The sequence below is a fragment of the Pieris brassicae genome, chromosome 10 (assembly GCF_905147105.1).
Source record: "Pieris brassicae chromosome 10, ilPieBrab1.1, whole genome shotgun sequence".
In the NCBI taxonomy this organism is placed as follows: domain Eukaryota; kingdom Metazoa; phylum Arthropoda; class Insecta; order Lepidoptera; family Pieridae; genus Pieris; species Pieris brassicae.
In genome coordinates, this window is record NC_059674.1 from 16,955,823 (window position 1) to 16,969,542 (window position 13,720).

General features: G+C 30.8%; 5 protein-coding genes across 6 annotated transcripts; 3 read left to right on the forward strand and 2 right to left on the reverse strand.

Annotated features, from left to right (window-relative positions):
* Positions 1 to 191: 191 nt before the first annotated feature.
* On the reverse strand, positions 192 to 1,630 carry LOC123715762 (glutathione S-transferase E14-like). Of its 2 annotated transcripts, none has more exons than XM_045671033.1 (5): positions 1,530 to 1,630; positions 1,280 to 1,444; positions 1,003 to 1,203; positions 806 to 922; positions 192 to 595 (listed from the first exon to the last, which is right to left on the reverse strand). In XM_045671033.1, exons 2-5 carry the CDS (start codon positions 1,433 to 1,435, stop codon positions 404 to 406), a joined length of 666 nt encoding a protein of 221 aa, XP_045526989.1. In that variant the 5' UTR covers positions 1,436 to 1,444; positions 1,530 to 1,630; the 3' UTR covers positions 192 to 403. The 2 variants fall into 2 exon arrangements, with proteins under 2 accessions (XP_045526989.1, XP_045526988.1); XM_045671032.1 differs by having other exon boundaries at positions 194 to 595; positions 1,516 to 1,630.
* A 285-nt stretch (positions 1,631 to 1,915) lies between these two features.
* On the forward strand, positions 1,916 to 5,227 carry LOC123715761 (glutathione S-transferase 1-like). The gene is made up of 7 exons (XM_045671031.1): positions 1,916 to 2,080; positions 2,335 to 2,473; positions 2,539 to 2,597; positions 3,499 to 3,640; positions 3,907 to 4,100; positions 4,174 to 4,271; positions 4,994 to 5,227. Exons 1-7 carry the CDS (start codon positions 2,043 to 2,045, stop codon positions 5,083 to 5,085), a joined length of 762 nt encoding a protein of 253 aa, XP_045526987.1. The 5' UTR covers positions 1,916 to 2,042; the 3' UTR covers positions 5,086 to 5,227.
* A 209-nt stretch (positions 5,228 to 5,436) lies between these two features.
* On the forward strand, positions 5,437 to 7,836 carry LOC123715621. Its single transcript, XM_045670798.1, has one exon. It carries the CDS (start codon positions 5,797 to 5,799, stop codon positions 7,069 to 7,071), a length of 1,275 nt encoding a protein of 424 aa, XP_045526754.1. The 5' UTR covers positions 5,437 to 5,796; the 3' UTR covers positions 7,072 to 7,836.
* A 791-nt stretch (positions 7,837 to 8,627) lies between these two features.
* Positions 8,628 to 11,765, reverse strand: LOC123715320 (dnaJ homolog subfamily C member 2). Its single transcript, XM_045670284.1, has 2 exons — positions 10,650 to 11,765; positions 8,628 to 10,489 (listed from the first exon to the last, which is right to left on the reverse strand). The coding sequence occupies exons 1-2, from the start codon at positions 11,517 to 11,519 to the stop codon at positions 9,509 to 9,511; spliced, it is 1,851 nt and encodes a 616-aa protein (XP_045526240.1). The 5' UTR covers positions 11,520 to 11,765; the 3' UTR covers positions 8,628 to 9,508.
* Positions 11,766 to 12,508: 743 nt separating this feature from the next.
* LOC123715252 (pyroglutamyl-peptidase 1) lies at positions 12,509 to 13,694 on the forward strand. Its single transcript, XM_045670198.1, has 3 exons — positions 12,509 to 12,860; positions 13,008 to 13,243; positions 13,487 to 13,694. Exons 1-3 carry the CDS (start codon positions 12,639 to 12,641, stop codon positions 13,674 to 13,676), a joined length of 648 nt encoding a protein of 215 aa, XP_045526154.1. The 5' UTR covers positions 12,509 to 12,638; the 3' UTR covers positions 13,677 to 13,694.
* The last annotated feature ends 26 nt before the right edge of the window (positions 13,695 to 13,720 follow it).

Genomic DNA, 13,720 nt, shown 5'->3' on the forward strand with positions numbered 1-13,720 from the left:
ACAACTAAAGATACGTTAACACATCTTATACTGACATAAATCAACTTGTACTAAAAATATATTTTTAACAAAATTCTCCTAAGCAGCTGAGATTACCACTCAAAACTAATTTTAATTTTATTATATAATGTAATTTAATATAATTATATTATATTGCAACTATTACTGCTATAAAACATCAACATTATTCTACAAATATTTAACTTTCTATAAGTACGATCAGGCTTCTTTTGAAGTCACTAATGTATATCATATATATCATCAATAGATACGTCCTTTAATACATTAACGAATTAAGTTATTTATTTTGACAATAGATTACAAATTAAAACGTCATACATTCAAATATTGTTCTTAAGTAGGTGCAATTATACTTGTACAATCAAACATTAAAACATAGCAATTAATTGTTTGTTGGTTTATACAACTCAATGTAATATTTTAGTCTCGCTAATCCACGTTTATTTATATCAATACATTGTAATTTCTCAAATTCGTTTAACCAATATTTTATCTTTTTGTGGTGATCTAAAAGTGGTAATATTTGAAGCATCGAAGATATTGTCTGCATAACACATAGATCACATAGGTACATCTGAAAAACATATGTTAAATTATAACCGCATAGTTATTCTTCATTAGTCAAGTGTAACAAGTACTTTGAATACGTTTGCTAAACTTGGATATAAACAATAAATTGCTAGAGAAGCGAAATAATTCGAGTAGTAATATTAATTCTACAGAACATATTTTAAGGAATACAACTATTTAAAAAAAATAAACGCTATTTATTATTTTTACGTACCTTATCACAAGTTAACCAAGTATTTTCTTTCAACTTTGATTCTATATAATCAAGAGCGTTATACCATTCCTCAATTTTGGATTTCGCTACAGGCCACTTTCCAGCAAAATAACTGGACTAAAAAAAACAGGCCATTTTAAGTGTTAGATTTCGTAACTCATCTTAAGTCTATTTTATAGTCTATTTATTATACCTACCATAATTTCACTGTCCAATCGAAAGAGTGTACCAGAATTAAAAAAATGTAATTCGTTAACCTTTGCTTGTAAAAAAATATTATCTTTTGGATATAGCTCCTGACTTGTTACTTGCTGGCATAAGTATATGGCTGCAGCATGGCTGTCGAGAATTGCATTATCTTCCACTATTAACGTTGGTACTTTTTGTAGATGATTTATCTTGCAAAAAAACATTAAAATAATAAAGAAATGTATTACAAAAAATAATATAAAAATAACAGTAACAAGAACTTACTTTCGCATAAGATAAATTTTTATGTTCTCCTGCAAATAAATTGATTTTCCGTATATCCAAGTCAATATTTAATAGATATGCCGTCATCATTACAAATCGGGCTGGCGGAGAAGCTTCATCAACATATAGAATGGGCACATTTCGTGAATTCTCCATGAATAATTTCTACAAACACAAAAACGAATTATTTTTTTAATAAAATTATGTTTAACATAATACATATTAAGTATTCGCACATTATGATTTTTACAATTCAAATGTCTTAAATACTGTAACTTTGCATGGTGTTTACTGATGTTATTTGTTATAAACGCCACCATTTTATAAGAGCGTGATATTACACTACCTAGAATCAGGTTACTGAATGGAACTGTGGCATTGTTTCGCTGAATAAACATGACATGGTCCCAAGCAAGAATTGAATTGCAAAATATATAAAAAAAGCATACGAAGATCGATTATGTTTAAAACAAAAGTCAGCCAAAGTACTCTTCATATTTATGGTCTTAACAATTGCTTTAGCCATACACGGATAATCACCAAGTATTTTTTTTTATGAAAAGATAATTAAAGTAGTAAAATAAAATAATATGACCTCTTTGGCGTTATTTCGTCGTAATTCAACTCAAGAAGAAAAAATCGTCTGTCAGATTAAATTTTGGAGTATGTTTTAAGTTTTATGTATTGCAAATTTTTATTTAAAATAAACATTTAAAAATCATAAAATAATGAATGTTTAAAAGATCTTTGATGTTCTTTAAAAATGGGTAAAGTAGGAAGCAAGTCTTTGTCATGTCTACAGTAAGTAAATAAAATTAGTTCACATCTGTTTGTCTGTAAATTTATTAACAAGATGATGCGTTTCTTTTGGTTTTACTGGGCGTCAACATCTTAGGGCTCGTATCACCATTTGTAATTCCAGCACATCAGCTCATCTAATTAAGAGAAATGAGGTTAGGGGAAAATCTGTCTTGAAGTTCCATAAGTGGACGTAAAAAGACCGTATCCGAAGAGGCTATTTATTAAAAAAATTAACCCCTTACATCCATTATCAGGCACTGTACTTTATGGAAGGCTGATCGCAGTCCATCTTGCAGAGCCGTGTTAATGGCTTTAGATGCAATGAATCTAAGTGTAACAGAGGTAGATGTAGATATGGATAAAGCTGAGCATAAATCAAAGGAAATTATTGATGTAAGCTGCCATTCATATATTTTTAATTAGTTCAGTATTTTTTTTTAATATACATTTATTTTCAGATGAATCCTTTTCAAACTTTACCCGTATTTAAAGACAGAAATTTGATTTTAATTGACAGGTACTTTCTCCTTTATTTACCTTGCAAATATTAATATTGTGATATGAATACGTATCATGCATAATTTGATTTCTGCCTCGACTTACATCCAATTACAACGTAGAAGTCAAAGTCAAAAGTCAAAAATTTATTCGTATAGGTAACACCATGTACACTTATGAATAAAAAAGAAATATACATTAAATGCTTCTAATTTTACGTTTAGTACTTTATCAAAAGCATAAAATAACGCTTGATGATAATGCATTGCGAAGTCTACTATGGCAGAAGTTAAATCATATTTAAATCATCGTATTAGTTTGTGACCACTCAGTAATGTGTAATTATAATTGCCATTATTGTCATATATTTGAGAAAAGATAGCTTGTAATATATAAATAAAACAAAGCGCTAGAATAATATTTACAAATTGATAATGAAACGTAAACATAATAATTATAATTTAATTACCACTCTAAATCAAAGACAATGATGATATTTTTATATTAAGGAAACATTACAATTGTTACCACTACTTTTTAAAATTATTAACTTTTATAGTAATTAATATGTATACATACTCTCTGCACTTAGCAGAAGTGCGAATTACAGACAAAATTCTAACAGAATAGTCGATTTTTCTCACTTTTTAATTTATTTTACGAATCCTATATTTTGACAAAATACTTTTGATTATTTATAATCTATACTTAAAAAGTAGCGCTTGGTGACACCAGGTGAGGCTAATGCTTTCACTTTAGAACTAAGCTGAACTTTACAAATATTGAACACTGACTCAACATCGCAGGTATGGGAATGAAAACGTAATTAACGCTGCTCCGACCCAAAGCTACCGTTTTGACCGAACCGAATTTAATTTGTTACCCGACCATCTTTAAATTATTTATCTATTGATTTTCAGTCATTCAATAAATATGTACCTTGCGTCGCGATATTTCAACTGTGATAAGATGTTACCTAAAGATCCTGGAGGCCGAGCTATAATTGATCAATTTATGATGTACAATTGTGGCACCTTACAACCACGATATCGAGCTGCTGCTGTAAGATTTGAATTAAACCGTTTTTAAAATATTTTTTTGTTAATTCCTTTATAGCAAGGTATTTAAATTACTTTTTTTTGCTAATAGAACAACTGTTTCACTATATGCAATATTTTTTCTGTCGCTATCTTTTCATGACATTATTTCTAACTTGTCGCCGTACTGGTATGTCAAGATTGTACATCATTTGGCAAATTTAGTCTAAATATCATTTACGCGCAGCTATAATGGTTTAATATATAATTGCATTATTTTTTCTGTATTAGGATCCAATTCTATACGAGAACTGTCGTTTTGTATCACCAGATCAAATTTGTGAAATCGAAACTGCCTATTCAGATCTAGATGAAATCCTCGCAGGGCGTCCCTGGATAACGGGTTCCTTGCTTTCAATTGCAGATATTTCTATAGCATCTACAATAAGTACATTAAACATTCTCGTGCCGGTTGACAAAAATAGGTAACGATACTGTTTTTTTTTTAATTTTAAAGTGATTAATAATCTAAACAGTATAATTGTATATATTTTGTAGATTTCCTAATCTGGTTCGTTGGATGTACAAAATGTCTGAAGAATATTTTTATGGTACCGCAAATGACAAAGGGCTTGAAGAATTTTCTAAAAGAATAGGCGAGTTGTTGTTACATGTTGAAAGACGGGATATCAGGAACTTTTATTAATAAAGTTGTTTCTTACATTAGCAGTATTAGATCTCTATATTTAATGATGTATGTATTCAATCATTTTGGAGTTTATGCAGCCGGAGTTTTGAAATAGAAATTTACGTTGTAACGACGTTTTCAGTAGAAATTAGTTTCGTAATTCAAACATGCATTCTAAATATATATTTAACCACCCTAATATAAATAAAATGTATATATATACACATTTTATATAAGTTTAGGTATCAAATTACTGAATTTTTGTTTGTTAGTTATAAATTAACCCAAAAACTGCGTATCGTAGTATGTATGAATGTTTATTATATAATAGGTAATAGTAAATATTAATTTAAATAGGTATACATTCAAATAAAAATAAATTGTAATGTATAGACTTTAAAGCGCGCGCATAAATAGCGTTTTACCTATTTCAATTGATCAGTAATGAATCGCATCTAAAAAATCTCACTAGCAATTTAAATTAATAACATAAGATCGAATTTTCTATCTATTAATCTGACCGAGTTACCATAACCAGCTAGTTGACAAAAATTCCTGGTTAGTTCGATGAACTCAATCCTCGGGTATCCAAAGATAATGAGAACGTCAGTTTGCAAGATATAGTAGTGTACTGTTTAATCGCTCTGATAAGTCCAAAATTAAGCCTAACCACCCTAATAACCTTTACAGATACAGGTCATAATTGTGCCGACCAGTTTAAAGCGTGCCCTCAAAGCTCGTCTGCACGACGCTCTCGACCATTTCATTTAAAGAATATTTAATAATTTGGTGCTTTTTTTCGTCAAAATAGTATTGCTCCCCGAAATGGTTAAATACAACCATATTTTAGATATATGTATTTCTTATTTATAGGAAAATGTTGATGTCTTTATTTTATTTAAAAATAAAAAATTATTGCAATATAAGAAAATACGTTCATTTAAAGTATTCCGATTACCTCGTGGTCCTAATTACTATTAAAACAACTGAAAAATGTAACGCTCAACAGTAAATTTGAAAAACCTTCATTAATCGGTGAAATTAACGAGTGTTGCCATTTAACTATGATAATGACATGAATCGGCATCGAATAATAATCGAACTTTCCTCCTTCCATAGATACCTTATTTTCTCCAACAGCCCTAGAAGGAATTCACCTGTCATGTCCATTCATGTCATTTTGTAACAAAAAAATTGAATTCCTAAGTTTGTTGTGGAGGAGGGGGAAGTTGTTACTTACAAGCTAGATTCGTACAGCAAGGTGCAAGTTCGTGATAATTAATTATGTAGATTATCATTCCTATTGTTCACATTGTACCTACTGTGAAACATAGTAAGCAATAACTTTTTCTCATGGACGGGGAAGAAAGTTACTTGTGAAAGGTGCATAATATATTGAATCGTCATCAATTTAGAATACTATGAGTTGAAAAAATACTAATTAAAATTCATTAAAACAGTTTTTGTAATTATACGCGTGAACTTTAAACTCTATGTCTGGATTTCAAACTCGCGATACGATGCCCAAGGTGGGGCATGTAACTGACCTCCGTGAGCAGTGGTTGGTGCGTGCTGATGGCGCATTGGCACATCGTCTTCAGGATCGTGAGATCTCATCGCATCTTTGTGAGAACAGGTATCGTAATCAGCAAATACGAGAAGACTTTCCTGTAGCACTCAGTGAACAACAAGATATTGAACATGAGGTGAAAATGCGCGAGTTATCGCGTCGTAGACAAGCTGAAATAGATGCTGAGATTGCGCGAGAGATGGCGGAGATTAATATTCGAAAACAGAGGCGTGAACGGCAATCAGGGCATACAGGAATAACACAACCGAGTTCTTCAAAAATTGTTGCTCCATCTATTTCAGATATCAACCTTGATGAACTTGGTCTGTCTCCTTCAGAACTTGAAGAAATGCGAAGACGTATTGAACAAGAAGAATATGATGCCAGACTTGCCAGACAGTTGAGCCATGAAGTGGATGGTCAAGAAGCCCTCCTTGCTGATATGAGATGTGCAGTAGAGGCTCAAGATGGTGAACTAGCTCGTTTGCTCCAAGAAAGGGAATACAAAAAATTACAAAGGGCAAAAGAAAAGGCTAGACAAAAAGCTTTGCTGAAAAAGCAGCAAAGACAAGCCCAAGATGTTCCCCCTGAACCATCACAAACTACACTCTGTGATGCTTACAGTAATCCAAGAGACATGATTCGTCAAAATGGCTTAAGACTATGTAAATCTGTTGATTCTGACCTGAACTATGTTGAGCCGTTTGAAAAAGAGTGTATACAGTCAAAAGCCAGTGCACTACAAACTCATGAGTTATCTAAACAGTACTATGCACGAGGAGCTGGGACTTCTAGCTCAAATGTTAACGTTTCACATTCTCATTCAAGATCATTTGAGGCTAAAGCTAATTCAAATACACCACTTCATCATAGGCACCCACCACCTCCACCATCCACAAGTAAGAAGCCAAGATTTCCTGACCCAGTAAGTATACGCCCAGCTTCTCACTACCCAACAGATAATATTGAATCTTATGAAGTAAATACATCAATAGTGCACAGTGTTAGTGAAAATAACAACTTATACAGTTCTTCTTTATCTTCTGATAATTTACCACCACCTCGACTATCTTATGATAAAGGTGACCCATCTAAGAGGCTGTCAGTGATATCCGATATAACTGCAGAGGGTCTTGCAAAGAAAAAGAATAAGCAAGCTGATTTACACAAGAAACGTCGTGGTTGTAAAATTCAATAATACCTTTTGTGCATTTCTATCATGTATATGTGATTTTGCAGACTTGAATCTCATTAAATTGTTGATTTTGTATTGGATATTTATAGAAGCAAATATTTTCCTGATTTGGTTATAAGTTGTAACTTTCCTTTGATCAAACCATTTTGAGATTTGGTTTGTTTGATGGAAGTTTAATTTTTATTTGTATAAAAATATCACTTTTCTGGATTCATAATAGTTCAGATATGGAAACAATTTATTGATTTAATAATCTTTTGATTACATTATACAGATAATATCACGAAATCTAGCGTGTAAATTCAGTTGTTGTCTTGTGTAAGTACCTGCAAACCAATGAGCCATTATAAGCCTTCGAGAATGTGCCTTAGCATAGTATTTATAACACATATATTAATATTTTTTAGAGACAGAGTAAAGGTTACGCACACACTAATCTATAATAGTCAGTAAAGGTAATGGCCGGACAAGCCATTGGCATATTCTAATGTAAAAGACTTAATCGATCTTTTCACTCAATGTATTGTGCATTCCATTTGTGTGATTTATTTCTAACAAATTTTACTTATAATGTTCCAAACTCTATTTTGGATTGAACAAAAATTTTAGTAGTATATTAAGTACCATAAGTTAAAATAATGTATATTCACTGCTATAAGTGCTCAATTATAATATAAGCTATTTAAATAACATCATTAAGACATTTAAATGTGTGAATCTAATAAGTATATGGGAAAGACTGATTGCAATTTTAAATTATTCAATATTTTGTCCAATCTGAAAAAAATAAGTTTTTTTTAACAAAGAACAGATAAGTTACTTTAAGTATTTTTTATTTATTTTTACCTGTGAAAGGTGCTTTAATTTTTATTATTTAAACTTTGTATCCATTTAAGCTCTCTCGAATTTATCTAACTGTAAGTTTATAAAGTAATTTTTTAAATAATATGATAAAGCTTTAAATGGCAATTTATGGCCTTAAATGTGCCTTACGAAACAAAACCAAACACTTATTTATGTATAATGTGTTTTAAATACAGTATTTAAAACAAACAATGTTTTTTTACTTAAAATTTATTGTTCAGTAATATTAAGTTTAAAAATGCCCAGTTTAAGGTATTCCTAAATATGCAAACAAGTTATGTCCTTTCACTTCGGAAACAAATTTAGAAGGACACTAAATTGACTAAGTTTCCTGCAAACTATGTAAAAATATGGAGACACTGACAAAATTGTAAAACGCATCTTAATTCACTTGTGTATTTTCTTTTAATTATGTGATACATGCTTTTAACTAACATTTAAATACGCAACAAGAATATTTTGTTGGCTAAGGTAAAGTTACCTCCTCGCTTGATCTATTTGCACCTAGCAGTAGAACTGTGCAAGTAAATGAGTACTTACTTTAAAAGTAAATAAATTATCAGAAAATGTTATTGAAAAATTGCAGTACCATATGTTCATAATTTGACTAAACCATGGCTTTGATGTTAAAAAAAGGGAATTGGTTTTAGTTTTGAATCTGGATGGTTTGGCTGGGAAATAAAAATTGCCAGGGCTGCTAGTTACTGAACTAATTTAATGGTGAAATAATCATTATCTTTTTTGTAAAGCTATGTCACAGAATAGTGTTTGAAAAACTATTGTTGAAATTGGCACCACTATCACCAAGCCTTTCATAGTGTGAGTTGTCATAACTTTATATGAATATACTTTTTATTAATAAAACAATTTTTATTACCAATAGACTAATATTTTATTATCCACTGCAAATAATTAATAATTACAAAAATATGATGCAAGATTCTTAAGAATGTGATAGCAGCTTTAGACCTAGGACTGAGCAATTATTATATGTAGGTATTCTTTGTCTATCATACCTTTGTTGTAACATGTTTAAATAGGAACATGGATTTGTAAGTATCATAATATTTTCTGTAATCCAATAAAACATTTTCTGCTGTTTATAAAAACTAAATGAGTGCTTTCACATAAGAAATATTTCATTACCTAGAAGCCTAAAGCTACCACCAATTCTGCAGTCAACATTTAAGCTAAAGGTAACTGAAGAGTTAGTATTATGCTAAATAAATGAAAGTAACATACTATATTCTCTTTCAAGAATAGAACTGAACTCATTACAAAATATATAAAAAGATCAATGAAATATAAATTATTATATGTTAACTACGCAAAGGTAAAAGTGATGTTATTAATATTACTTTAAGTTTTACTTGATAGGATTCTTTTTAAAAAACAAGCCATTTTTAAGTATAGAATCCAATAAATATTTCAAAATAATTTCCTATCACTTTCAATCATTTCCTTATCTATGGTTTTGTATGCAACACAGGTTTTACAATATTTACTCACAATAAGAGAAGGCCATTGAAATAATGTCAATTTATTAATTTGTTTAGGATCTAAACATTATTTAATGTTATTTTGCCAAATTGGCTGCCTGTTTTTTTGCTTTTACAAGTTCTACTAATTCTTTGTATCTTTTCATACAATCTTTTTTACTCCTATTTGGTATGCAATCAGCTATTTTATCCCATCTGTCTCCAGTGCTAGCCGGAAATGTCTTGATTGCTTGTTCCAATAATTCCTGTTCAGTCTTTGTCCATGACTTTTCTTCTTTTGGAGGTTTAACATCACCATTGACTTTTGGTGAGATTCCATTAACAACTTTAGATGTATCATTCTTGGATATGCTGTTATCATCTATGGTACTTGTTACTTTCTTTTTATCTTTTTCAAATTGATCAAATGCCTCTTCATTTGCTGCTTTTTTGAGGCTACTTTTAGAAAAATCAGAACTTTGTAGATCTTTAGCCTTATTAAGAACTTCTTTAGCATTAAAACGTCTTTCGTCAGTGAATGTGCCATGTTGATTTAAAAAGTTTGCAACAACTTCCCATCTTTGATTTGTCCCTGCTGGAAATAAATTTACAGCTTTAATTAATAATTGTGTCATTTCTACAGACCACTCCACAGGGGCTTTTAGTGCTGCACTTTTCTTTGTTCTATGTTCTTCAACCTTTTTATTTTCAAAAAGTGCATGGCGTTCAGCTTCAAGTTTATCTTCAGTATCCTTCATTGTCTTGAGAAAGCTACTTCTACCATTTGCTTCTAATTCCTTAATAAAGTCCTGCAATTCCATTAATTTCATGAGTTCACAAATCTTTTCTACAGCAGCCATGTGGGATACAGTTTCATTATCATTTTGAGCATAGTAATTATTTGTTTTACATAAGTCTCGCAGAGACTTTTTTTCTTTCCTTAGATTTTTCTTTTGCATTTCTCTCTCTGCCCTTGCTGCTTCGATCTTGGCTCTCTCAGCTTCTTCAGCCTTCTGTTTAGCAAGCTGGGCTTCCTTGAGAAGCCTTTCTTCTTCTGCCTTCTTTGCTTGAACAGCATCCTGAAAATTTAATTGGGTTACTTAAAGTGTATGTTAATTGCTAATAAGTGTATTATCTAATATTTATATATTCATACAGGTTATTGTATACACAGAAATAAACTTTTCCTAAAGTATGGGAAAGTCAGTACAGCATTTAAAATAATAATATAATAACTACCTGTCTAGCTCTCTTAGCCGCTAATTTCTTGTCTTTATCTTCTTGTTTAAATTTCTGTATTCTAGGATCATTAGCGTATGCTAGATCCACTAAACTTCTAATTCTAGCCATTTCTTCTTTTTTTAGTTTTGCGCGAGCTACTTTATTTTGCTTTTCTATCCATCTCCTTTCCTCTCTGTCACTACCTTTTTCCTTTTCCTCCTCATCCATATAAGAAAACTCACGCCAAGAATCAAATTCATACCAGAAGGCATAAAACCTTTCCACAAATTCCCGTGAACTGTTTTCATCCCCTAATAATGGTACATTCTTTTTTTCTGACCATCTTGCATTGATTTCAAAATACATAGAGAATGTTTTAATAAAACCATCCCTTTTGACATCGGAAGCAGTAGGAACAGTATCGTCAAAAGTTGGATCAACTGAGTCAAATGATCTTCTATTTTTTGGGGTGCCAAGAATTTCATATGCTTTTGTTATGCAAGTAAAGTAATCATCGTCACTTCTTACTTCCTCCCCTTGAGCCTTACGTTTGTCAGGGTGGTGTTTTAAAACTTTTTGACGATATGCCCTCTTAATGTCATCGTCAGACGCTTTAAAACGTAGGTCTTTCATACCGAGAACAGCATAATGGTCTTGTTTTTTCCATTCTTTAGGGTCTAAGCTTCGCAAATATTCTACGTTGTCTTCAAAAACCACTTCTTCAGTTTTATCTTTAGATGTCGACGCTTCTAAAAATGTATCTTCACCGTGGCATTTGATATTATAATAACGTAAAAATGCGGCACCAGCACATTCTACTTTTCTCTTCGAAAATGGCCACGGTATCGCCACTGTCCGGCAATTGTTGAAAGTCTCGCCTTCAGTCATTTTATATTTATTATACAAAAGAAATATGTTATATTGTTTAACATAACCTCACTATTGAAGCCTAATCAGAAAAAAACTGCGAGTTGAAAAGTTGAATAGTTATAATTTAATACTAAATTGCTAGACACAATAAATAGTATGATTTACCAAAAATTCTAAAACATGCTAAAATTTTAAAATTAAAGCTTTTAATAATGTTAAAATTCCACAATCAAGTACCCACACTCCACATGACAAATCGCAAAAGCCAACTGCCAGTCAAGCAACTGCCAAATGTCAAATAAAAAAGCAATTTTTGACAGTTGCAGTCATTAGTTTAAACAACAAAACTAAACTCACACTATGGAAACCGGAAATTGATAAGCTAGAGTTACAGACTGCAGATAGATTACTTAAAGTGTCTTTATGGCTTACATTTACAAAATACAAATGGCTTAAAGGTCTCGTTACCAGGCCATAAAATTATTTAAAAAAAAAAAAATACAAAGACTAATATAAAAATCAATTCACATAGCAAATTTTAGTTTCGTCTACATTATGAAAAATAGTGATGCTAACTCCTTTAAAATCCTCCTAGGACCAATTTCAAATAACCCTAAATACCGAAATTTAAATCCCTAAAATGCTTATTGTAAATTTGATTACAAATATGTTGTAGGAATGCTGGTGAATTTTCTAAATAACAAATATAAATTAATGATCAAACAATATGTATTAATGAATAAATTTCATAACTTTTTTATTATTTAAATTTAGTTTTTCTTTACTTTTATTGTTATATTTATTTATTTTTGTGTTTTGCTCATTTTCTTTGCATTTGATTGAACATTATATTTAGATCTTAGGGTAATAGAATTGGTGGTTTCTTGAAAAAATTACCCCGTTATTTGGGAGGAAATATATCCTTGCCAACTTGAGAGATTTACTGATTAAAATCTACATAACAGTAGCAGTGTACCAACATTATACATATTATATGATAAAAATCAGCTGACTCTTGTCACTTGAATTACAACACTTGTGACTTTATCAAAACAATGACAAAACATGAACACAAAATGCGCTGAAGACTTAGCGGTTATAACCTTCTCGAAAGATACAGTGTAACGGTAGGACGAAATGAATGACTTGGATTATTTATTTAAACCAATAGTACTTGTTACTGGATTTGGTCCATTTATAAACCACCCCATAAATGCAAGTTGGGAAGCAGTCAAACTTTTAAAGAAGGATGAAATCGAAAAGAAGCATAAAATTGAACTAGTCCAACTTGAACTACCTGTGACCTATGAAAATGTAGACGAGTTTGTTCCAGCTTTATGGGAGACACATGAACCTAAGGTATTATTATTAAGATTTACTAAAATCAATTATTTTTGTAAATAAATGTTTAAATTGTTTCTTTTTTAACTTCATATAATAAATATTTTTACTCATTTAAAACCGTCTGGTTATGCTTTGAAATTAATTAATGCTTCGTTTATTTAGCTCACAATCCATGTTGGTGTATCGAAAATAGCTAAAGATATAACAATAGAGAAACAAGCTCACCGTAAAGGCTACCAAAGAGTAGACTACTTTGATAAATGTCCAGCAAACAATACTTGCTGTGCAGAAGGGGCTATAAGAATTCAGACTAAACTAAATGTAGAGAAACTATGCTCAGACTTTAATGAAAACTCTGTAGATGGCTCTAAAGCTGTAGTATCATTAGATGCTGGAAGGTAAGCAAGTTTCAGTACAAACAATAAGCTGTTAAAAACTACTTCAAATGTAGCAATGTAGCATATTTTGTAGTGGTTATGCTATCTACTATAGCTTCTTATATTGGATATAAGATAAAATATTGTTATACCAATTGCTTATGATAGTCAATGAAAGACGATTTTTATTTTATCATAGTTATAATATAATTTCAGTTAGAAGAGCAACTGTTTCTTTTAAAATTATCTTCCTCTAATTTTCAGATATCTTTGTGAGTACATTTATTACACATCTCTCAGCATTGACAATAATCGCACATTGTTTGTACATGTTCCGGATTTATCCATATATAGTCCTGAACAAACTGCACATGCTCTTGAACATATTTTAGACCTGTGTTTGGAACAACTCCTTATACCATTGCCCCAAGCCAAAGAGGATGAAAATGTATAATATTTTCCTATAAACCTAGTTACCAGCAGTATTAAATATAAGGC